Source organism: Kryptolebias marmoratus, linkage group LG14, assembly GCF_001649575.2.
Source record: "Kryptolebias marmoratus isolate JLee-2015 linkage group LG14, ASM164957v2, whole genome shotgun sequence".
In the NCBI taxonomy this organism is placed as follows: Eukaryota; Metazoa; Chordata; class Actinopteri; order Cyprinodontiformes; family Rivulidae; genus Kryptolebias; species Kryptolebias marmoratus.
The window spans coordinates 17,908,269-17,932,798 of record NC_051443.1 but is presented as its reverse complement, the minus strand read 5'-3'; the positions used below and the strand labels follow the sequence as shown (position 1 = coordinate 17,932,798).

General features: G+C 41.3%; 3 protein-coding genes across 5 annotated transcripts in view; 1 reads left to right on the top strand and 2 right to left on the bottom strand.

Moving 5' to 3' along the window:
- The first annotated feature begins 1,547 nt into the window (after positions 1-1,547).
- LOC108232742 (prosaposin) lies at positions 1,548-9,608 on the top strand. 2 transcript variants are annotated; one of them, XM_017410748.3, is made up of 10 exons: positions 1,548-1,691; positions 1,789-1,844; positions 2,357-2,431; positions 4,791-4,913; positions 5,000-5,113; positions 5,205-5,285; positions 5,357-5,540; positions 6,477-6,535; positions 6,616-6,681; positions 9,432-9,608. In XM_017410748.3, the coding sequence occupies exons 1-9, from the start codon at positions 1,640-1,642 to the stop codon at positions 6,670-6,672; spliced, it is 801 nt and encodes a 266-aa protein (XP_017266237.1). In that variant the 5' UTR covers positions 1,548-1,639; the 3' UTR covers positions 6,673-6,681; positions 9,432-9,608. The 2 variants fall into 2 exon arrangements, with proteins under 2 accessions (XP_017266237.1, XP_017266236.1); XM_017410747.3 differs by lacking the exon at positions 9,432-9,608 and adding an exon at positions 6,758-7,666.
- mat2aa (methionine adenosyltransferase II, alpha a) lies at positions 7,386-15,719 on the bottom strand. Its single transcript, XM_017410746.3, has 9 exons — positions 15,394-15,719; positions 13,635-13,712; positions 12,938-13,060; positions 11,587-11,699; positions 11,363-11,506; positions 10,398-10,616; positions 10,061-10,243; positions 9,679-9,812; positions 7,386-9,055 (listed from the first exon to the last, which is right to left on the bottom strand). The coding sequence occupies exons 1-9, from the start codon at positions 15,485-15,487 to the stop codon at positions 8,953-8,955; spliced, it is 1,191 nt and encodes a 396-aa protein (XP_017266235.1). The 5' UTR covers positions 15,488-15,719; the 3' UTR covers positions 7,386-8,952.
- Positions 15,720-16,843: 1,124 nt separating this feature from the next.
- The window catches only part of LOC108232573 (inositol polyphosphate 5-phosphatase K), an 8,518-nt gene continuing 831 nt past the window's right edge, over positions 16,844-24,530 (bottom strand). Inside the window, exons 2-14 of one of the 2 annotated variants that reach the window (XM_017410473.3) lie at positions 23,408-24,007; positions 22,093-22,200; positions 21,828-21,936; positions 21,606-21,722; positions 21,009-21,184; positions 20,145-20,256; positions 19,871-19,980; positions 19,565-19,775; positions 19,338-19,475; positions 19,178-19,243; positions 18,990-19,094; positions 17,630-18,043; positions 16,844-17,083 (exon numbers count right to left, since the gene is read on the bottom strand). In XM_017410473.3, coding sequence (XP_017265962.1) covers positions 17,078-17,083; positions 17,630-18,043; positions 18,990-19,094; positions 19,178-19,243; positions 19,338-19,475; positions 19,565-19,775; positions 19,871-19,980; positions 20,145-20,256; positions 21,009-21,184; positions 21,606-21,722; positions 21,828-21,936; positions 22,093-22,200; positions 23,408-24,003 — 2,268 coding nt within the window. In that variant the 5' untranslated portion in view covers positions 24,004-24,007 and the 3' untranslated portion in view covers positions 16,844-17,077. Of the gene's footprint in view, positions 18,044-18,989; positions 19,095-19,177; positions 19,244-19,337; positions 19,476-19,564; positions 19,776-19,870; positions 19,981-20,144; positions 20,257-21,008; positions 21,185-21,605; positions 21,723-21,827; positions 21,937-22,092; positions 22,201-23,407; positions 24,008-24,530 lie in introns of both variants that reach the window. The other variant, XM_017410472.3, reaches the window with a different exon arrangement.

The window sequence follows — 24,530 nt, the reverse complement described above, 5'->3', positions numbered from 1 at the left end:
AGAAAAACTCCCGTTTTTATTGAGTGCAAGATCGGTTTTATGTTTCTGTCTTTCATCTAAATCTTCTCTTGTTGATCTGCTCTACTCCATATAAAACATAATTTCATTACCTTCAATAAGAGCTCCAGTAAATACACTTTTTGTAAATGATGGCAAATACAACTGTGGACATATAGTCAACACATAAAGCAGCCATAAAATTATCCATCTTTTTTTGTTTCCTAAAACAGGTTTCCCTTTAATGTATTAATATGGAACGCTTTTAAATGATCATCATGTTTAATGATGTTTAAATCAACTCAGCTAATTTATTTTTTAAACTGTACCGACGTAGCAAAATGTGCAAAAACTACCAAAAGAAAGCTGCAGGTGGCGTCACAAACATCATAATCCGTTAGTAAAAGGCACTGAGAGAAAAAAACAAACAACAAAACATTGAACGTTTCTGGGACAGGGCTTCCTTTTCCTAAAATGAGGAACTGAGAGTTACAGGTCAGTAGGTTTGAACAGAAAGTTTCTAGAAAAGCAAACAGAGTCTGAGTGAGAGCAGAGTGTCGGGGTTAATAGTTTATAAGAAAACAGAGCTCAGGGCTGAGCATCCCTTCAAAGAATACATATGACTCGCTGCTTTTTAGGACTTTTAAACTAATTTATTATGATGAGAAGAAACGTCATGAATAATGTGCAGTCTGTGTGTCGGGGAGGACTCTCAGCTACTACCACAGCAAACTTCAGCTCAATATCTGTACAGTTACAGCTGTTTTTGCTCTTTCTGTCAGCTGGCTGTGGTGGCCATTTTGAATCAAAATGTCGATCAGTTCTAGATGCACACCCTTGATTAAAATCCGTCCTGTGGTTCATGAGATATTTAGCTGAATAATGATACAGATATTTCACTTTAAATCACATTTAACTAGATTTTTACAGGATATCAGAAGAATTTGACTGGATGGTGATGCAACAAACATCTGTCTGAACAGGTTGGTTGACTGTCACTAATAATTGCACCCTTTTCTGGAATCACTTGTGTTAAAATTCATTGTTTTTTTTAAACTGAGGTTTAATCTTGAGCGCTTTATTTGCTCAGTCGGTCTGTTTGTTCCCAGTATCAGACCTGATATAAAGGATCCGTAGCTGAACACACTGAGATTTGAAGTCTACAAACGGAAAGTTAACCTGAATACATGCGATCCAGTTTCTATAAAGCTGAAAGGGTTGAGTTAAAGCAGCATAATAGTTATAGTTTAATAGAATAGTTTGTTTAATTTCCACATATAACGCAAATTGAGGTTAGAAGTCTGTGCTGTGGCGTGGGCACACGGTTGCTGCTTGTACACTACTTTATAGTTTTAAAGAACAAAAACAAGGGTAAGAAATGAGGACGCTTAAAAAAAAACTACAGCACATGTGTGACCATTACAACTATTTTTAAATCAATTTTAGCCATTTCATCCAATGAGGAACTGAAATAGCTTTTGTATCTCTGCAACACTAAAAAGACCTCTTATCAGAAAAGCTTGATTCTTTTTTTTTTTTTTAAATCTGGTGGGTGGGGGCTCAGCTAACATCAGATATAAACAGCCTTTGCAGTTCTCTCATAAACGGGAGGAGAAAACAGTTTCAACACGAAGCCTGAAGGATGGCCACGCTCACTTTAACTTTGCTTCTCTCGGTTGGTCTCCAAGGCTATGGTAAGACACAACAAAAATACAACAAATCCTTCCAAAAAAATCAAATTCAATTACATTCTTTACAATAGCTTTTAATGCAAAACCTTCATTCCTGCAGCTTTGACAGCAAATAATGAAATTAACGGTTTGCAAATGTCTCCAGACACCCTGGAAGTAAGTGATGATTTTTATTTTCTTCTAATTTGGGAATGCTGTGAACTAAAAAAAAGAAACACATAAAACTACATTTATATATTATTTAAGGTACTTAAAGTTAATTATATCTTTTCTGCAACCATGAAGGACCAAACATCCAAAAATAAGGTTCACGAGGGAATAAAACCATCGTGAGCTAAAGTTATTTTTGCATTCATCACCTTATTTTTGGAGGCAGAATAATAATTTTGGAGGCAGAATAACGACTCAAGGACATTATGAGCACCACTATCCACACTGACGTTACATAACAGACATGCAAAAACAAAATTAAAAGTGACCACACATAAAAGTGAAGTTTAAGGAAATCATTTTACTTCCACTTCTTATAGGATTTCTTTCCCCGAACATTTTAGTTTTAAATTAAGTGAAACTGATGTGGCAATAAGACCCTTTTTGACCAAATGTCATTTTAGGGCAAACGTTAAATATATTAATTTTATTTTCATGATGTCATGTTTAATGTTCAGGCCGGGGATGTCTGCAAGGACTGCACCCAGATATTTGAAAGTCTAGATGACCTTCTCTCCAACGCAGACCTACAGGTGAGCCCATTTAATTTATTCTTTATTTACGCACTAAAAACTGCTGGGTTGTTTATTTCAGTTTTAACTTTATCATGATTTCATTTGGACTATCTTAGCTTCTGTTTTGACTATCTTAGCTCATGTTTAGATATGTTTAGTTTCATGACTTTATTTAGATTATCCTATATTTAATTTAGATTATACATGATTGATGTTTTTTTTCTGTATTTCTATATTTGATTCTGTTGTTATTTATGTTGTAAAGCACTTTGGATCGCCTTGTTGCTGAGAAGTGCTATATAAATAAATTTCACTTCACTTCACTTAAAAACAACCCAGTTTGTAACTCAAATTTGGACCGAGCCTTGGGGACTTTTACCTCAGCAGGGTTGGTTTATCAGTTCGACCCAGCATACTGCGTTCAGTTTTCCACCCAAACGTTAATTTAAAATGACTAACTTGTTAAATTAGAGCGACTAAAAGCGTAATATCTGCATAATAGCATCAACTAACGTTACTTTAGGAACCTAAACTCACTGAAACTAAAGTTATTAACGAAGCCAACCAGGTTAAACATATTCCTACAGGTTGTTTGTACCATCTTACTAATTGCATCTTAAAGCAGAGGTCCAGTCAGATTCGCTTGGGGTAATTTCTGGCTTAAAATGGCGGATTGTGGCGAAAGAAACGAACCGTCTGCAACCGAACCACTGGGTCAAAACCTTTGTTCCAACATTTGATCAAACCAACCCAACTTACGACCCAACAGTCGAGTTATCAGCAGCTTTTAGTGCGTATTCAGTGTTATAGCCTGGATTAATTTACAGCGCACGTCCCCAGATGAGCTTTTAGCAATGTTAAAATAAAAACAGTTTAAAACACAGATCTGAACAGAGTAAAACATTACACCTATTAAAACAATGCTTAAAATAAGATAAAATTAAGTCAATAACATCAAGAGTGGTGATGCGGGTCAGAAATCCCTTTTAAATCTGCAGGTAGAGTTCCCAGAGCAGGAGGTCATTAAGCACATTTTAATTGTAAGATTAAAGAATTTGACAACTCTTTTTAAAGATCACCACATTCAGTTTGTTGAGAAGATGACAGCCATGTGATCTGCTGGTTATTCATCATCCTTAGAGGCTTAAAATCAGAGAAAAGTCCCTGAGTGCATGAAACTATCTGCAGCATGAAATGGTAAATAGTCTGTAATTAATCTGATAGTGGTGGAGTATCGAGCAAACACATACCTGAGTGTTCGTGTTTGCTTTCTGATAAATTTATCATGTTTTAAGCACACATTCAGAAGTCGGGACTGAAACGGCTAGAAGCTGCTGCCAACATCTGCGGCAAAATTGTGATTAAAAAAAAAAAAAATGGAAGTTACTTTACACGACCGGTATCAGCTCAAGCACATTTCTTAAATTCATTCAGGCGAACGTCAGCAATCTAAGATACTGTACAGGATCTGAAACATGAAGAAAAAGAGCACACTTCCTGTTTTCAAGCCAAACTAAAAGGTGAAATGAAATTTCCTTGTTAGTTTTTGTTTCTGACCTGATTTTGAAGAACTGGTCCTTATTCTGGGTCACTTTTGGCCTCTTAAACGACAATGAAGGTAAAAACAGAGACAAGTTTTAAATGTTCTTTGAGTGGCGCTTCACAGGAACAATTGTGTATTTTGTGATGGCAGTGCAGAAACTGGGAAAAGGGTGTTGAAGATACTATCCCAATTATTCCACAGATGGCAGCAAAACTGAAATCTTTAATCTTTCAAAATGGATTTAGTGAAAATATCAGTCAATACAGAAGAATTTATAAAAGAGTGAAGTCAAAAGCAAAACATAAAATGAGACAAAAGAGTCGTTATAAACTCAATATATTCAGAGTTATTTTAGGATTAGTTTTGTGTGTAAAACCTGTCCACATATTTCTATTTTGCTGGGGTTTAGTTTAAGTTTTGTTGCTGCAATCAAACTCAAAACCATTTTATTTTTTCCTAAAAATGGTACAGTTTCTTTGCTTCAACATTTACTGTTTACTGTGTTTCATTGGGGATAAAATATGAGTTTATGAGATTTTAAATCAACATTTTACACAACTTGTCAAAGTTTCTGGAACAAAGGTTGTAAAAAAGCCCTGACGCCAGATTAAACTAACACAGGAAAGCTTCAGATGCGACAATCTGAGCTTTTATTTGGCCCCGAAGCAAAAGATATCGTCTACAGCTGATTATTTTTAGCTTCACCACCTTTATAGGGCGTTATACAGCAACACTTGAAGATGTTTCTGTTTCGTATTGAATGCATTTGTTAAGCAAATAGACAGAATGCTGCACTCACCATCAAGTCAAAGTTAATCTGACCTTTTATTCCAGAAAAAGATCATTCAGGGCATCGACAGTCTGTGTGCTTACCTGCCCGACCCGGCTTCTAAACTCTGCAAGGACGAGGTGGACAAGATGCTGCCAGTGGCCATCACCTTCGTTACTGGCATGGCTGTAAGTGGGAGGCCTGGATGTATATTAATGATGCTACTGGGAGGCTCGTTCTCAACATTTCTTTTTGGTTCCTTTCCACTTTGTAGAAACCAGCAGAGATCTGCAAAATGATCGGGCTCTGCAGCACCAGCGACCAACGAGAGAAGATGCTCGGATACTTTGTCGCTCAGGCCCTCCAGGCTGCAGTGAAAAGTGAAAATGTCAGTAAAATCTAGAGACTTGATAAAAGGGGATAATGAAACATGATCTCCTTTTAACAAACACTAATCATGCTGTTGGTTTGTCCACCAGGACAAGCCCACAACCCAGTGCTCCTTCTGCGTTTTCCTCGTCAAGACTTTGGAAGGCCTGCTGCCTAAAGAGAGGACCGAGGTGAGGAAACCCCTCCGAGCGGTTTTACTTTAATCAGACTTTATATTTCACACCCTGCTTTCCTTCTGCAGGACGCCGTGATCAAACTGCTGGAGGAAATCTGTCACATTGTGCCGTCATCCTACCGGGACCAGTGTGAGGCGATTATCGGCAAGTTCAGCAAGACGGTCCTGGACGCAATCATCGGCTACGCCACCCCCGAGGCCATCTGCGCCCTCATCCACCTGTGCAAAGGGCAGGAGGCGCTTGTTGTGGGTCAGTCTGTACTTCCTTACTTCTACTTTGCTTGGGAACACGTTTCTTTTCTTAGTTCCTCTTCCTATCCATCGCATAAAGATCAGTAAAGCCAAGTAAATTGTTAAAAACATACATTTCAGTAGCATTAGTGGGATTTAACGCATACAGAAATCAGTCAGTAAAGCTAAATTTAGAATATTTTGAAAGTCATAAAGCAAACTATGATATTATTGCACCATATAGAAATGCTGAAACAAATTAAACGTGTTTAAATGTGCTTATTTAAAAAATGCAGCTAAAACCTGTCGCTGGTTTCCACTTTAAAGATGTTCCTTTTTTCCCCCATTGAATAAATAAATTTAATATTAGAACACATGATTGAAACACAAAGACACAACAAGGCTCGAGTTCATTACTTAGAAGCGCTAAATAAAAACAAATCTATCATCTAATCCCATTTGAACGACGTGACAAACATGCATTTTTAATCGAGCTTAAAAAGAAAAACTGAAAAGGGACAAAAAAAGCCAAACTGCAAACCCAGTAAAGAGCATTAACTTTGTAATATTAAGGAAAAACAGCAAAAGGTTTAAACCTCTAAATTGAATCTATATTGTCCCTGAATGTTATAAACCTGCCCCACTTTGGTCATTTACTCCTTTAGGACTCTGATTTTGGAAAACAAGTATTAAGCATTTCTTTGCAGTGAGCTTTGAAGAGGTCGTTTCTACCTACAGATCGGATTTAAGTTAAAGCTCCTGCGTCTTTTTACCAGAACTCCTTCCTGAAAGCTTAAAGCTCCTCAGATGTCTTGCTGTAAACCTTTGCTGGTTGCAGAACGTTCCTTTAAAATGAACCTGCCTTCCAGTCTCATTTTCTTTTCTTTAAAAAAGGTTAATCAGTTTAAACGGCAGCTTTAGTTGTTGTTTTGTTTGTGTTTATTGTAACCCGCAGACCCGTGCACGCTGCCAGCATACAGATGCAGAGACATCAGGACTGCCCTCAGATGTGGTGTAAGTAAAACGTCTCGCAGACTAAAACCGCCCAGCGCCGGATCACTGTTGGTAACATTAAGCCTGATCTCTCCACGCAGACCGTTTTCTACTGTCAGAAATTCACCTGGAAGCCTCTGAGCTACAGCACCATCTGAAACGCTGCGGTAAGTCAGAGCTAAAAACAGGATAAATGAGTATTAAAACAACAAAACGCATTCCTAAAAAAAATCTTTTTTGTAGGTTTGGACAAAGAATGAGAGTCGAGCTGCAAATGTTCCGCATTTCTTTTAAATCCTTATTTACTTTGCTTCATATAATAAGCAATACTGCATAAAAAAAGAGAAATCCAAAAGGACTATCTCAGTTTGAGCTGTAAAGGAATGCTACAGAAATATTAAAGCTGTACTAAATTCTTCATGTTCCACAGCTATTCTGCAAACACGATAAGACTTTTGTGTGTACAAGCTTTTATTTTTCTTATCGTCTGTGTTTTGTTGTAATCTTTCTGCACACAGTTATATCAAATAAAAACATGTGACCAGGCTGGAAGAAAACTAGTTGTTCCTTGAATGAATCATCTCAGAAGACATCTGTATTTCTATGAGAAAAGCTCAGATCGAAACACATCTAAGGCCTGAAAATGTGTTTTTTTTACCAACACAGAAGCAGAAGTAACAGTGAAACATAGAATAGGTTGTATTTTTGCTCCTGCCTTGGTTTATTTTCATGCATGAGGAAGTGACCTTTTAATTCAGGCCCACTTCTGCTTTCAGGTACTTTTTAAATCTACGACAGGCTGCAGCAGGGACATCCATGTTTGTATTGATTTACACGCTTCAGTAAAAAGCCAAAGAGCACGTAAGCACAAAGAAAGAGGGGAGTTTTATTTTATTCTAGCAACAAACCAGGTCAGACTAAACGGTAATTACCAAGCAGGGACATTCAGCAAGGGGAAGAAAGGGTGAAAGGGTGAGGAGTGTGAATGAAAAAAGGCACTTTTTATACACTTAAAATGACTCACTGAACACTACAGACCATGTAAACGGGTTGGTTTCTCTGTACAACACCAACCAATTATTTGTCTGAGCCGTGAGGGAGTTGGAGGAAGCAAAATATACTGTAAAGAAAAAAAAAAAAAAAAGAATAAAATCTGTTTGAATTCATATCATCAGAAAACTCCAGTCTGGATGGGAGAGAACTGAGGTGGATCTGTAGCGCACCTAAGAGCCACAAGGTGGAGCTAGAGAAGCCAAACTAAATAAATAAGAAGAAATCCCATTTAATATTATTGACGGGGCCCAGCGCCACCTAGTGGTATGATGCAGAACAACAGCACAAATAACAGTATTTGGGAATTTTAAGGGAAACAATGTATTGGACTTATTGTTTTTGTAAATCCAGGAGGAAGGTTGCTGAGAAAAAACAAACTAGGGCAACATCTGATCATCAACTGTGTGTTTCAATTATATCTTTGACTCTTGGCAACCGTTGCAAACCCTGAGGAGCGTCTATGAACTAAAACAAAAAACAAAAGATGCCTTCATTGAACCAAATCTAAAGATTAAACATAATACAAACATTCATTCAGCTCCGAAGCCTGTTCCACTTTGGGTCAACTCTACGAACGACGAAAGCAGGAATACATTCACTTTGCTTTCTGTGCTGCCTCCTTTGTCATCGTCCTTCATCCTCATCCATCTTACGTCCCGCTCAGACCGACGGTGATCTCCGCTCGTCAAAACGTTAGGTCCCCACAGCAGTCAAACAACATTAAACGATCCGAGCACGTCGTTACAACGAGATAAAGGCGGCTCAATTCAGGAGGTTATGGAGCTCGTCTTTGTAATGACATCCAGAGTCATAAAAAAAAAAAAAAGATTATCTCTTCCTTGGTCAGCACATGGACGTGATTTATCCTAATTTAGAACGTCCACGTGACATTTAAACCTACAAAATAAATTACATGAAAACACAGAAATCGTGGTGCGGTCCAACAAAACCATAAAAGAGGCATTAGCAGCTTCTGACTTCTCTGTAAAACGTCAGAAAAACAATGGCCTGAAGGGACTGCGCCAGCAACAAAAAAACAAAAACGCAGTTTGACTTGTCTGGGCCACAAATACATTAAATACAAAAAGGAAATGGAGTGTAATGTTTTCACTTGGCTAAATAGAAGATGACATTTTGCTGGAGGAGAACGAGACCGGATATGAAAACGCTGCTCGCTTCTACGCCTACGCTGCAGAAAGACTGCGTTTAATACAGTTTACTGTGCTGGAAATCTGTCATAATTATAGTCGGAACATACAGTGGATTGTCAACAGGTGGACAAAGGCTAACGTAGCTGAGGGTGCAGCTGTGTAGGAGGAGTAGGAGGCGAGAACAGAGAGGTTTATCTGCGGGACGCCGGACAGGTGAGAGCCGAGAACAGGGCTTCAGTACTTCAGCTTCTTGGGGACCTCCCACGCAAAGATGTCCCGCCCAAAGTGGCCGTAAGACGCCGTACGCTGGTAGATGGGCTTCTTCAGGTCCAGATCCCTTAGACAGAAATATAACAACAAGTAAAACATCTACAGAGACATGCAAAAACCTGGAGTTAAAGCCGAACTTCATGTTCCGGTAAGATAACGAGACAATCAGATTTAATTTCTCATGAAACTCTGCCCCTTCTCTTAACTCAATAGGTTTATATTCCCCGCAGCTAAACGTTTCCTCTCATGGCTCTTCGGTGAAATGATTCTTTTGTTCAGATGCTGCTTCGGATCAGAGCAGGTCTGGGAAGCGTTTCTTCATCTTACAGATCGAACTTGACCTCCACAGTTCCTGTTACTATCATTTTATTCAATTATGTTATGGAAGCAGCGGAACGGTACTTTAAAAGTGTTTCTTTCCTGTCAATCTGCTTTGTTTTCAGGGAGTCAACAAGCTGCTGAGAGAAGCCCAGGACTAATAATGAGCATCTGATGAGCAATAATGAGCTGGAATATTTATAAAGATTTAAGATCTGCAGACTTTAAAAGGCTTGATGGAGTTATAGAAACGTTATTTTCATTTTGACGTCACAAATAAAAAGCAACCGTCTTTGATTAAACATCAAAAAGAGCGTTTCATCTTCAGCAGAACACTGACTTTATGCAGTTTTTGGACAGATGACAGCTTACCTGACAATAACTCCCGGACGGAGGTCAAAGTTCTTCCTCACGATGTCCAGCAGCTCTTTTTCAGACTTCTGGGAGGTTCCGTAGTGGAAGATGGAGACAGAGAGGGGATGGGACACTCCGATAGCATAGGACACCTGAAACAAGAATTTAAATCTGAAGTCTGATCTCTCCGTGAACACATTTAAACTCTGTTAAATGTCAAAAACTAAGAAATATTGGTTCATTTCTTTATTAGACTCACTGTGCTATCCACAAGTAAACAAACATGAGTGATAAAACACAGAACTTGCACTCCACACTGTCTAAGTAACACTAAAACGACGGTCAAAAACACCCATGCCGCCGCGTCACGCAGGTGTGAGCGCACGAGCCGTGTTCTTACCTGGACCAAGACACGTCTGCAGAGTCCAGCTTTCACGAGAGACTTGGCCACCCAACGAGCAGCGTACGCAGCAGAGCGGTCCACCTTCGTGTAGTCCTTTCCAGAAAAAGCCCCGCCTCCATGCGCTCCCCAGCCGCCGTAGGTGTCCACGATGATCTTACGCCCAGTCAGACCGGCGTCACTCTTCGGAAAAAGGGCACACACTTTCAGAGCGATCAGAAATTTATTTTGTTCCTTTAGAAACAAAAGCCTAAAGCACTGACCTCAAACAGAACCACGTACAACAAATACACAGTAATATTTAGAAACGGGCCGCTACACGCGCCCCTTCTCTCACCTGTGGACCTCCGATGACAAAGCGACCGCTGGGCTGCAGGTGGTAGATCGTGTCGTCGTCGAGGTACCCGGCGGGAACCACGGCTTTCACCACCCACTCTTTCAGGCAGCGCCGCATCTCCTCCACGCTCACGGCCTCGTCGTGCTGCACGGAGATCACGATCGTGTGGACACGCAGCGGCACCACGGCTCCTCGGTCCTGCCGGTACTGAACGGTCACCTGAGCGGAGAAGAGCGAGGAAGGCGGCCTCAAACGTTTGGACAGAAAATGGTGGAAGGAACGTTCTGTTGCTAAAAACTGGACAGAGATGTCTGAATTACTTGCATTTCACGCAGGGTTTCTTAAGTTCCCCTATGGATTTAAATCCTTTATATTATTAAAACCCTTCATGAAAGAAGAAAATAATCCATATAATCAAAGATTTTCACTCCTCAATCAAACTGAGGGTTTGCCGATAAACAAATGATATAAAAATTATGCCATGATGTTAGTAAGTGGCAAAAAAGAAAACAAAAAAAACAAACATAAGGCTTAAAATCCAGAAATAAGGCAGCAGTTCTACAATAAGCTAAATTAGTGATAATTAATTCTGCACAAATCTAAATGAAACTACTTGTTTAAACCCCAAAAAATGTTATTTTTGATATAAATCTAAAGAAATTATTCTAGTTTATCAAATATGCTAAAACCGTAAATAAAAATAGTGTTTAATTCAAACAAGGGAATAAAGGAGAGGAATAAGGTGAAGCAAGTGTAACAAAAGATGATTTTAGATTAGAGATAAACTTAGAGAGAAGTGATTCAGGCTTTCATTTAGCAATAAATTAATATTTAATAATTATAAATATCTAAAGAAGAATTTAAAAAAAAACTGAATGGAAAATTTAAAGAAAGAAATGGTTTTCTTTAGGTTCATGTACTACAGGTGGTTAAAAAAAAAAGCCAATTTGCTGTTTTAGTCTAACCTGAGTCTTGGAGTCGGGCCGGACCCACGGCAGCAATCCATCTCGACGCAGCTCGGCCATCTTGGCGTTGAGCTTGTGAGCCAAGACGATTGTGAGGGGCATGCACTCCTCGGTCTCGTTGGTGGCGTATCCAAACATGAGACCCTGCAAGGGAGATGCCCACACGTGACTTACAGGATCTACATTTCTGGTTTCCGTCACTGAGCCGTCGGCCGAACACAAACCTGGTCCCCGGCTCCAACGTCCTCCTCCTTACGGTCGAGGTAAACGCCCTGAGCAATGTCAGGAGACTGCTGCTCCAGAGCTACCAGCACATTGCAGGTCTTATAGTCAAACCCTGCAACACAAGGCAACGACCTTTTAGGAAGAAATCTCTGTTTAAATCCTAATTAAAGCCTTTGTATCCTGTGTGATCCCAATCTGTGGCCGTGAATTAAGAGGTGATGCACGTTGCCCTTCAGGAAGCTCCCAAGACTCTCAGCGTTACTTACACATTGTCTGGAGGGCAGTAGGATTTAAAAACAATCTAAAATATAACCAATGTGTTTTGTAGAGAACAGTTTTTGTGCTCCAGAAGGTAAACGCTGACCTGACCGGCTGAATGTTTCACAGATCTAGAAATTAATCATAATAACTGGGAAACAAAAAGTGCCTCAAAGGAAAAAAACAAAAAAAGCAGATTTTCTATGAAAGTCACCTTTAAACCCTCATTTTAAACCAGCAGAACAACATCGCTGTCGATTCTTGTCACACCTAAAACTCGCTCCCGTCAGTGCCGTGTAGCAGTCAATGAATAAAAGAAACATTTTCTTGTTTCTCATAAGAATCCAGCTGTTTTACAGTCCACCTCTTGTCACGGTTTGTTCCGTTTTACAACATCTGGGAGGAGTTTTGAAACTACTGAAGGAGAGTTTAGCAGTGACTGAAAGGTCTGCTTGGCTTTGGGACAAAGAATGAACGGAATGAGCGGATGAATGGAGCTCGCCGGGCTGAGGAATGTCAGTTCGCTCAGACGAATTTAGAGCATCCGGCCTCCGGTGTCTCGTGGGGTAAGAAGGAGTTTATAAATTATGAAGGTGTAAAAACGCCTCAAATGAGCTGCAAAAGTCGGATTGTTCTGTTTGCCTGTTCAATAAAACCCTGAACCTGGAGACTCTGGTTGTTAAATTTGACGAAGAAATTTAACGTCCCTGCGAAGGCCTTAAAAACAGAAAATTGGAGATTTAAAAACTGACATGTAGTCACAGAAATGATCCGAGGCAGCGTAACGTTTACCGACAAACAAGCAGTCCAGTCACTTATATTTTGGACATTAGTGTGCTCACGTTCTCTTCACTTTGAGATGTTTTATATTATAACGTATATTTTTGCTTTCGCTGTTATAAATCCATCAGTTTGCTTTACAGTTCGGCTCCGGAAGGAGCACTAAAGGGAGGAGTGTGTTTGTTTGGCTGGTGAGTAAAAATCAATGAATAAATCCATATTCTCTCTCAGGAATCAGATACTCCACATTTTAAAACCACCAAGCGACACGTCACAATGAAACGTACTCTGGTACGTTCAGCGCCGCCGTACCTTTGGAGGAGTCGTCGTAGCCGATGTCCTTGATCGTCTCCCTGACGACCTTCTGGTAGTCGACGCTGGCTCTGGAAGTGATCTCCCCCGCGAGCAGGATCATCCCCGTCTTCGCCACCGTCTCTGAGGACAAAATAACATCCGTCCTGAGTGACGGGACCACGTGGAATAATGCTGAAGTAACACTTTTAATCCTGTTAAAAGTGAGTTTAATTAGCGGCAACGTGCGCATTTATAATCAGCACTGGTGATGTTACACTGACCAACGAAAACAAACTTGTAGCAATGATAGAAAACAGACAGGAGACAAAGGGAAGCTCAAAAACATACAATAATATGTAATTTATACTCTGGTTCATTGAGGACAAGCTTTCTAAAACCTAAAAGCTTTTAGGGCTCTCATCATCTGCATCCCTGGTGTTTTCAGGTATAAAGCAATTTAATTTAATGGAACCAGAAAACATAAAAAAAATAAAAACACACAAAGGGGACTTTCAGCTTCGACTGAGTGGAGGTACAATAATTGCATTATTTGAAATGAACCTTTGTTTCGGAGTAATAACACTTTAAAACATCAGAAAACCTCTCTGTAGGAGACATAATGCAGACTGCATTTTGATTTTTCGACCGGCTTCAAACCGGAATCATCGCATTTAAACAATGCAGCTCTTTTTATGGTCTTTATTTAAATACTTACCACATGCTACTTTGGCATCAGGGTCTTGTCGGAGGTGGGCGTCCAACACGGCATCACTGATCTGGTCACAGATCTTATCTGCAAGACAGCAGGAAGAGTTTTCTTTTTAAACCAAACAAATTTAATTTTAATTTGTTACGTTGTGTTTCATTTACAACATGGACCGATGTGTCTGAAATAACGCTTAATAAATAGGTTTACCATCTGACCAGAGATGACACAAAACACAACTTGTGCTAAAAACACAATCTACATATTTGACCGAATGCAAACTTTATTTTTAATCAGATGGGCTTAAAAAAAAGTATTTGTATATAAAACAGTTTGTACATAACAATTTAATAATACCTCATCTAGATATTTTAATTATTAGTGATTTAAAACAGACTCCAAGAATAAAACTAATGTTTCCATGATAATAATAATAATAATCCTATTATGCTTTTGCAAGATGCTGCAGTTTGTTTACCATCATCTTGTTTAAAGTAAATTGATGCAGATGGACAGAAAATACATTTGTTTGTATATTTATTTAGTCCGAGTGCCTTCATTTTCACATTAATAGAGGAATAACTAACATTTTACCAATGTTTATGTTATTGTATTTACTTGTAAAACAGCATTTAAAACAAGTTTGTTTGTATTGCAAATATTTCAACGATATTTCATGAATGGAAAGTACATTTTTAACATTTTAAAGCTGCTTTTTTGAAGAAGAAAACCCATTTTCTCCTGGAGAACAGCTGCTCTATTGTAAGACTTGACACTGAAACATTGATTAAAAGTTAAATTTTTATTTAAATTTAAAATTTATTTAAAATTTATTTAAAATTTAATTAAAAATTGATTATAAACATAATGTTTATCCCCCCCTAACAGTCTTAGACAGGACAGTGTTTGTAAAAGCTAAATAACAGATCAATATCCTGTTCGGATAAAGTATTTAAATATAAAAAGTAGTTAAATATACACATTACTCTGTATTGTATGGCTCCATTTGATTGACAGGTGCCAACGGTCACGGTGTTAGCTTTAGCGTCTAGCCCTGTTATGTAACCGCACAGTCCCTCTAATCTGCAGAAACTGTTTCAGTAACTTATAAATGGTGCAAATTGTTCTTTAATAAAAAATATCTGCACAGTATGAAGCTTACTGCTGATAAAAATCAACGCGAGAGCTGGCTTTCTTAACATGTCAGCGTTAAACAGGTGGTGTGCCGAAAAAAGGCACCCCGCCATAGGAAGCGCATTCCAGGGCAGTTTTATTCTGAAAAATAAAATTATATTTATTTGTATTGGAGTTTTCCCACAATATTTAACAACAAAACAACCCTAAAGTAAGCGTGTCACTTTTAATTTTTATTTAGTTATTACTAAAACCAGTGATCTGAAATCGCTATAAACGTTTCCTGTGACCGGGGGGTGCCATTTTCGACGCAACACCAGACGAAGATATAACTTTGTAGCTCGCACGCGCTCGTTAGCTTTTCACGCACTTCTTCCCCAATTTTTTTTTTATTTTACTTGCCAAATCTTCTGTTTGTAATTAAGTTACAATGCTATAAATCAAGTTTCTTGTAAAAATGAATTTATATTGGTATTAAAAGTTAGCCGTCAGGTCTAAATAGTCCGGAGCAGCTGTCAGCTCAAGTGATAAACCACGTGATACGGTCTGAGCCGCTAACCGGATGCTAGGCTAATTATTCAGGTCAATAATGAATGGAGCTCCGCGGCTTTGCAGCAGCTCTGTTAAAACTCACCAGGGTGACCTTCCCCGACTGACTCGGACGTGAAGAGGAAGCAGTCTTCTTCGTGGAACGAGTTGCTGTGAAAACCGTTCAGGTTGCCGTTCATTTTAGACACGTTGTGCAAGGCTAGCGAGCTAGCTAAACAGACCAGCGGAGGGAATCACGTTCAGATGTTAGTTACAGAAGCGGGGGGTTTGGATTAAAGCAGCTTCCACATGGGGCTTACAGCTCCACGCAACCAGCACAAGAGAACCCAAAGCTCCAGGCAGCTGTATTTATTTGCCTGGACTACTCCAGACCACCCCCACCTCCAGTCTGTCCTCTACAACCAACTGTTGTGAGCCCAGACCACGTGGTTCTAATGGGCGGGTTCTTCCTCCAGCAAAACAAAAACACACTAAAGAAATGGTTCTTTACATGGTGCTCTGCGTTGAAACATCTAATTATTTTAAGAAATCCATGATTTTAAAGGCTTGAAAACTGCAGACATCATCTTAACCCTGCACTGCACTCATTTTAAGACTTTATTTAGACCTGTTGAGTATGTATGACCTCATTATCCATAATTATCTGTTATGTGTGGGTGTTTCTCATTAAGGATTTGCCCCTAAAGGTACAAAAAAAGCCCTACTTCTAAAAATGTTTGTATCTGTGCAGATATCAGATCATCTCTGTGAGGTTTTAAAGCTCGAAGAGGTCATAATTCATTTATTTTAGGGATTACTGCAAATTGCATCCTGGATTTGAACATTTTTAGGACGTTTTGATGCTTGAACATGTTAAAGTTCAAATATTTATTATTTCTCTCTATTTCAGACAGCTGAAAGGCAACGTTTTTACATGCTAGTACTATGTTATGTAATTAAATAAGTCGACAAATTGCCTAAAACAGATTTATACTTAAGGAAACTACTGTGCAGCTGGCATCAGATGAAACTAACCTATTAGTTATGATTGATACCTTTCCTTTTCTCGTCTCTTCATCTGTCTTTTAGTTTTAGATCTTGTAATTCAAAGTAATAAGAACAAACTACAAGTTGTGTGTTTGTATTCATCGACAAACAGCCCCCCAAAATCTTCTTTGTATAAACTAGATGTAAAGACTGATGTTTGTTTAGTTGCTCACATGGGCCTTTATCTTGTCTGTGTGATGAAACGTTAACGTATCGCTGACTTGATGCTGAATAATCCATTTGAAACACATCACCTAAGTCTGCTGTGCACAGATTTGGATCGGTGTGAGCAATATAACATACAAGTGAAATGTTTTAGCAAACTATAGAATCGACATGGCACATTTTGTCTCGTTTGCTTACATTTAAATTTGGTTTAAAATTAAATAGCTCAGCTCTCTGGTCAGGTGAAGCACTTCTTCAACAAGAGGTTTAAGTCCAAGTATTGTCGCCTGCAGCTGCAGAGGAAGGGGGTGCAGACCCAGAAGCGGTGAAGAAATATGAAGTGGTTTTAGTTATTTGTCCACATTTTATTTGCACTCTTGCACAGCCAAACGAATCGGCACCAACTCGCTGAACTCCACAGAGCGAGGGCTGTATTCACAAAGCTGCTGAAAAATAAGAGCCTTGGTTTCAGGATTACTGGTCTCGTGTTGGTGCTGTTGTGTAAATTTCACCTCTTGTCTCGGCTTTAGAATGAACGAGCTCATGAATACAGACCCAGTCTCCTGGAGTTGAAATCTTCACGTCTGAAAGGACAAATTTTCACACATTTAGATTTAACACTTACACATACCCACATACACACAAACACGTCCTTTCCTCTGTTCTGAACTCTGATCCCGTCAAACCTCCTGCTCCGGGTCGTTATATTGATACGAGACTGTTGACACGAATCCATGCTGCCGTCGCAGATAAGCGCTCACATCCGTCACCGGTTCACTCAGACCCTGGTTTCACATTCAGCCTGTCTACGTTGTGATATAGCTCCGGAGCCAGTCGAAACTCTCCGTGCGTCTGATCACATTATTGACTCACAGATATATACGTACGGTACAGCAGTGCATGAGATGATGGTAGGTTCACAAACAGGAAACTGTAGGGCTACAATGTGAAATGTTTGCAAACTACATTCTGTGCTGCTTTTCTGAGCCATGACCGTGGAGTCAGATCAGACCTTCAAAGCGTAGATATTGCGTTTGTCCTCTTTGTGCAGCCTTGTTTTAACTCTTTACGTTCCTTTTTTTGTTTGCTTCCTCCAGCCTCCTGATGTGCTTCACGCCCGTGGGGCTCACCTGAATGGGACTGTGTTCGCCTAAAATGGCTACGATCAGGGCCTCGGGCGCCGTCACCCCGCTGCCCGGCGACACGGGGCTGCGAGGGCTGAGCGGGCTGATGGTGGGAGACGGCACGGCGTCGGGGGAGACCAGGCGCTCCTTCTTGGCCGCGGAGCACGGCGGGCGGCTTGGCGTGTGGCTCTCTTTGGGGCGAGGGCAGAGGCTGAGGCCCTGCAGGGCGGGGAGCGGGTTGGAGGAAAGCGCGGGGACCGCCGGGCTGCGGCTGCGATGGTGGCGATGCTGGCGTTTGCCGACTTTAGGGCTCGGGCTGCGGGAGTTCGGAGCCAGAAGAACTAAAGTGCTGTCATCTACTGAGCTGACGTCGGAGCTGTCAGAGCGGCTGTCAGTGGGGCTGTGAACCGGCATATTGATCTGTTGAGGGCGGAGGATCGAAGGAAAGATTACTGATAAAAGTAATAATACTACAGTAAAAAATTACTAGCACTGAAAAGATAATCAGTAAATGTATTTTAATGTAACAGAACAAGTCATTAAGGTTATATTTGGATGGATTTTAGCTCCTCACATGTTGGGCACCAGCTTTCCTGTATTTTATTTTTATTTTTTTAATAATGCACCAAAATATTTTCAGTGTGCAGAACTGGTCCAAATTCATCAAACTCCAAAACCTTTGTGTGATGAGTTAACTGTGCCTTTAAAAATGTTTGAGTAACTTATGCTCTTTGCACAAACGCACTGTTATACTGATAATATAGTTTTTTTTAACCCTGCCTCGATCACATCCTGAATTATTCTGCTTCACTTTGACCATAGTTTAAAAAAATATCTCACTTTAGTTAGTTTTTCTTACTTTTTTAAAGTTTCTACTTAGTTTTTAAACCACTCTCCACCATTTATTTGTTCTGTCTCACAACATATTAGCAGTGTTTTTTATTAACAGTGAATTACTTTTCAAATATTTGCCTTAAATACATTTTAATTGCAATTTTATGAGCGGTAATTACTAACCAGTTTGGTTATTTCGTAGCTTAACAAATGATTACAAACTGGAACTTTGATTTTATTATCAAATACTAACAGATTTTGGAGAAGAGAAAATGATCCTAAAATTATTTACATTTCAGGAGACTGAGTCAGATCATTTGCTTTTAAACTATTTCAATTTGCAAATGAAATCATTAAAGTGTTGCTGATTATTTAATACGTCTTCTGTCCTATAATTTTTCAAATGAGACACCAAACATCAAAGAGTGGCATTTTTATGAATACATAATAATGTTTGCTTTATGTTTAGATGCTTTGTAAATAAATTCCCAATAAAAAAGACCAACAGCTGCAACTTCTTTGACAACATTACCTGAAACGGTGAAGACAATCCAACGATGCTGTTCATAGTATTACTGTAGTAACCCAGAATGTATTCACAATCGTCTCCTGGTAAATCCTCCTCTGAGAAAGTCACCTGATAAAAGGTAACAAATCAGTGTTTAACTCCAAATCCAGCTCAGGTTTAGGATCTTTGTGTGAATCTGAGTTTAGACGCACCTGTGTGGCGTGTTCCCCTTTGGCCCACACGTACGCCTGATAATCTTTGTGATGTCTGAATCCAACCTGCTCAGTAAAAAAAAAAAAACATTAAATGATTAAATGTGTTGACAGTGCTTTATTTTATGGGCTTTATTTCAAGGATTGCGTTCAGTGATGCCTTGTATATGGCGACCCAGTCCCACGAGCTGCGCTGATATGTCGACGCGACGGTGAATCTGACCGTGGCATCTGAGGCTTTGCACCACTCCTTGCTGGCCTGCAGCTCCACCAGAGGCATGTCCACCCTGAACGGGAACTAGCAGACAAGAGTCGCTGTTAAACAAAACCCCAACTGGGGGTGGGACATGGAGTTTCGAAGCAGCGAGGTGATTTTTTTAATCTCACTTGCAGTGAAAACAGAGCAGAAACAGGCTTGTGGTCACTGATGGTGAAGTCCATGTGACTCAGGTACTTGTGCTGCACCACTTTAGTCGCGCCGCCCAACCACGAGGTCAGGCCTCGCTGCAGCGATGCATTGTGGGTGGGGACCGGGGAACCGGTGCGGCGAAGGCGCCAGAGGATGCGGTCCGTCCACGCGGGCTTCCTTTTCTTCGAGCTGACAGATACGAAGCGGAGGGAGGGTGAGTTTGGGTGAGTTTGGGTCTTAAAAAGGAAAATCATCAGAAGAGGGGTTCTGTGGCGGAGGCGAACCTGGTGTCGTAGGTGTGGGTGCCCACGTCGAACTTATAGGTGGGTGGAAAGCTGAGCGACCCCTCCGTGAAGCCCTCCAAGATGGACTCTGTGCTTTTAGCCATGTTGAGCTGTAGATCAGACAAACAATGAGTCTTGATTAAACGAACCAGGGATTATTGTCTGTTTAGCTCCCTCTGTTGGTTGTGCTTTCTTATTGACAGACAAAAAAAGGTAAAAAGCCATCCAGAAAAATCAATTTCTCCATTTTTAAAAAACCCCAAAGGTGCCTCACCTGATCCCGCTCCCACAGAAGGGGCAGCTTGTTACTGTCGATGGCACATTTCACCACATGGATGTCGTAATCCTCAATGCGGAAATTCAAATCCCCAAACCAGAACACGACACTGCAAACAGTAAACGACAGACCATTAAAAAAACATCACATTTATCCCTTCGAATCACCTTCTTGGATGTCAGAAGCCACTATTAAAATTTAGATGGAGCAAACAGGATCTCAAGCGAGACGTGGGGGTTTCGCTAAGGCGAGTAATTTCAGCGAGTTAGGGTTTGCAGAAGTGTCATGGACAACACGTCCCCTTCAGGTTAGAAGAAACTGAGATTCAACATTTTCATCTCCACCTAAGGTCAGCTTCAGGTGCAGGCAGTGTTGTTTTACTTTTAAATTACACTCTGAAGTTATGAAGTCATCTTAAGGGAAAAGCTAATAATGCTTCATGGTTTAACTAATGCTTATTTTTATTGTTTTTTTACCCTGAAACTGTTGTGAAAAGAGCCGATCTTTGCCAACTATCCAAAGCCAACTTGTGGAGGAGGTAAATGTGTTTTACAAGGGAAAGAAAAAGAAATGCTAGTCACGTATTTTGCTCTTTTCTGAGCAATAATAAGTGCTTAATTAGCCGTATGTGCTTTGTTCTGGGTGTATTTATGTCTTCGTCTCCACAGATAAGTATCCTGTGAAGGCATAACATGTCTCTGTTAAAAATAAACAGTTTTTTAGCTTAAGCACATTGCATGTCCTCTAAAGCTTTGCAGGTATAATTATTATGAATTGAATTATTTCTGTGTTGCGTCTGCAGCGTGTTGTCTCTGAGCATTTCCTAATCGGGTGCTTGTCTGTGAAAGTAAAAGCACCCACTCGTGATCCAGCACGCCAGTGGCTGTCCCCCCTTCAAACTGCTGCTGCTGCAGGATGCTTTCAAAGTCCTCCATCCGCTGCTCCAGGTTCCTCATGTGAGCCGGCAGGTGACAGTTGAGGAAGCACACAGGGTGGCCGAACGCCGTCATCCTCGCGCTGACGCCGCCTTTATTCCCCTTCAAAACGACAGGATAAGGGCAAGCAGTGATCTGACAAACGATATTCCTGTGTACCTTTTTTTAAAAGATAAAAGGACAACTGGAGCGCATCAACCAGCTCTGTGTTCAGGGACAAGGTGATTATTTTTGCAGAACCAGAGAGCCAGACAGCCTGCAGCTGCACTGACCTCAAAGGGAAGGAGACTGCACCAACAGCAGCCGGGGAGGTGATGCTGACATCAACACACAAAGGAAGGTCACGCACTGACATGTGCACCCACGCCTGCGTGCACCTGCTGGCGGGGGGGGGGAGCTCAACTCAAACACTACCTCTGTGCGCCCCTGTAAACCTGACTGATGCTAAGCCGTCAAAATCAGCCTGTAAAATCAGGACTCTCTGCTGGTTTCAGAGCAGGACTCGTCCGGATGTGGCACGTACCCAGTATCCTCCGAGTCCGGTCCGTGTGCTCTGTGTCTGCACGCCTCGGAGGAATGGCAGGTGGCAGAATTTGGAGAAAACCATCAGCAGCACGCCTTGCATGCGCTGGGATGCCACCTAAAAAGATAAATAAAAAAGGAAAGAAAGGGGGAAAGTAAAGCATCAGGTAAGGAGCGTTTCATCGTGGCATGAAATGATGAGAAGAACAACAGACGTGCTCACTAAAACATATCCAAAAGGACTGAGCGTGTCCATGCAAAGCTCACTCCACTGATCGGAAAAAAGAGCATCCTTCAGCCTCTTGTTGATCATGGAGTTGACCTCCTGGAGCCTGGGACGGCAACAGAAAGCGGAGAGGCGAAAACCGAAAAACTTTCGTTAAAAAAGAACAGCGTCAGCGGGGCGTTTGGTGCGATCACAGATGACTGAGTGGGCACACGCAGCTGTCTCGTTGGCACCGCTGAGGCGAGCACAAATACTTGCTTACCCGATGATGAACATGTCGACGCTCCCATCGGAGACATTTGGTCCAAACAGAGACGTAATGTCATCTGGTGGGACGGCCGAGCCCACGTTCCATGTGACGATGTACACCCTGAGGACAAAATACAAGCCGGGGTTTCAGTTCTAGGGGAACAAAACGAGATAATCCTCAGAGATGAAAGCTTCCTTCAGGGTTTCTGTACCTGAAAAAAAAATTAAAATTAAAAAGCACACTTAAGCACCTTAGTGTGCCTCACTGATGACTAAGTGTTATGCAAGCATGTGTGTGAGAGAGAAAATGGACACGGAGGAGCAGAATGAAAAAAGAAAGGAGCGAAATCAAATTACACACGGATCGAAAGGCTGCGGATCCCGAGATCAGAGTTTTTCAGCTACAACCCCAATTCTGACGAAGCTGGGACGTTGTGTAAAATATGCCAAATAAAAACAGAATGAGCTGATTTTGCAAATCTGATAAAGCCACATTTTATAGTAAACATTTAAACTAGAAACATTAGCAAAGAAAGGTAAGTTTTCAATTCGATGGCTGCCATTCAACTCAAAATGACCATAGTTTAAATGTTTGATTTGTTTACTGTGTTGTCAATAAAGAACAGATTTTTGGGATTTGTAAATCACTGACTTTTGTTTGTATTTACATTTCACACAACTATGCAACTTTGCTGAAATTGAGGTTATAGTAATGATGAATGTCTTCATGGTTCAGTCAATTTATTAACTAACCTTCTACTAATAACAGCAATTAAATACATGAATGGTTAAACCTAACAACTATTTAATGTAGTACAATAAGTAGGAGTCATATATATATTATTTTAACACAAACAATAAAGCTAACAATTTACAACTCAACTCACACTTGTAAGGGGCTGCATTTTTACCCTGCTACAAAGTAAGAAAATACAATTACAGATCTGATTTTCTGCTTGAAGAAAAGAGTTTTTGTCTTCTAGTGGGGCTGAAACAATCAGCTTGGGCTGAGGATGGTTTGACATTGTTTATTGCTCAAATAAAGACGCTTCCCAAACCATAAAACCTGAGTTTTTACAAGAAGACTTGTTTACTGTGGAACACGACCAAGTGCCTCTGGGAGATCTGCCAACAGGCGAACAGTGACTGGGACGCCGTGTCGGGTTCGTGAAGCTTTTAGGAGAATTTGCTGCCGTGATTCATGCGGCGAGGACGAACGTGAGTTTCCCTCGTGGCCGCTGACTGCAGGACTGCACCTGCTGCGACATTCTGGAAGAATAAACTCTCAAATGTGTAATAAAAGGGAAAGGAGTTGATGTTTGTCTCACCTGAAGTCGCTGTTCTCTCCTCCCGGCCTCTCAGGCTGGACCGGGCTCGGCCTGGAGCTCCCGGGTGACGTTACCCTCTGTGGCTGAGGGCCGAGGCTGAGTTTGGGGCTGAGCCCGGCGGGCGTCGGGTCGGGATCGGACACAGGCGTGCTGGGAGTGGGGTTCAGCTGGAGCTGGGGACTCTGGGGGCTGCAGAGAGGGAACGAGGGCTCTGATGTGGAATGTGACAGGACATCGGCCCTCTGAGGTCCCGGGATGCAAACGGGAATCAAGTCTATCTCCTTGGAGTGCTCCAGCGGGATTCTGGGCGGCTTCGGAGCGGCTTTGGTTCCGAGAGCGGTGGGTCTGGGCCGGCTGATGCTCGTGAGCGCTGTCGGCCCGGACCCAGGCTTTGGCTGCTCTGGCTGCATCAGGGCAGTCCCTGTTTTAGGTGCCAGCGCCGGGGTCAGCGCAGCCGGCTTCTTGAGCGTGTCAGACGGGCTGACAGGAGGTGGCTCCTGGACCGCGAGCCGGGAAGCCGGACTGACTCTGACGAATGCACGAGGTCCGGGCTGCACTTTGGGACCACAGGGGTCGTTCTGCGGCAGGCGATCCATCAGCCTGCAAACAGCACACACACACACACACACACACACATCTCTTATTAGCCATAAAAAGAACTGATGCAGTTAGCAGAAAGCATCATAACATCAATGATTTAGTCCTCTGTGCACGTTGTGGGCCCAGATTATATTCCCGGGAGTCACTGGTGATATTACCAGGAACTAATTACATAAATTGCCCTACATTAGCTGACCCTTGACCCTTTCACAAAGCAAGAGAAACAGGGTTTTTGATGGAGAGACCCGACAGCATGAAGCACATCACACGGTCTCAGATGCTGTAGGTCACACAGTAGGTGGATTACATGAAAGGAGGACAGTCGGCAGCCGTACCTCCATTTTGCTTCCTGCGTGCCCCACACAGAAATCATACACCTCTCCGTTAATAATTCACACCACCAAAGTGTGGCTTTCTCCTCTAGCCCAGAAACTCAGCCATACGCCACAGCTGCAACCTGCAGGACAGAGCAGCCGGGAGACACCATCCACTTTCAAAACTTTCAGACCCCCCCCCCCCCCCC

Excerpts from the sequence above, each read along its gene's own strand:
- LOC108232742 (XM_017410748.3), top strand. The coding sequence starts at position 1,640 with ATGGCCACGCTCACTTTAACTTTGCTTCTCTCGGTTGGTCTCCAAGGC. Across the intron at positions 4,914-4,999 it reads CCTTCGTTACTGGCATGGCT|AAACCAGCAGAGATCTGCAA; the intron begins GTAAGTGGGAGG and ends TCCACTTTGTAG. Across the intron at positions 5,541-6,476 it reads GCAGGAGGCGCTTGTTGTGG|ACCCGTGCACGCTGCCAGCA; the intron begins GTCAGTCTGTAC and ends TGTAACCCGCAG.
- mat2aa (XM_017410746.3), bottom strand. The coding sequence starts at position 15,487 with ATGAACGGCAACCTGAACGGTTTTCACAGCAACTCGTTCCACGAAGAA. Across the intron at positions 10,617-11,362 it reads GGCCCGACTCCAAGACTCAG|GTGACCGTTCAGTACCGGCA; the intron begins GTTAGACTAAAA and ends TTCTCCGCTCAG. Across the intron at positions 10,244-10,397 it reads TTGTCATCGGAGGTCCACAG|AGTGACGCCGGTCTGACTGG; the intron begins GTGAGAGAAGGG and ends CTTTTTCCGAAG.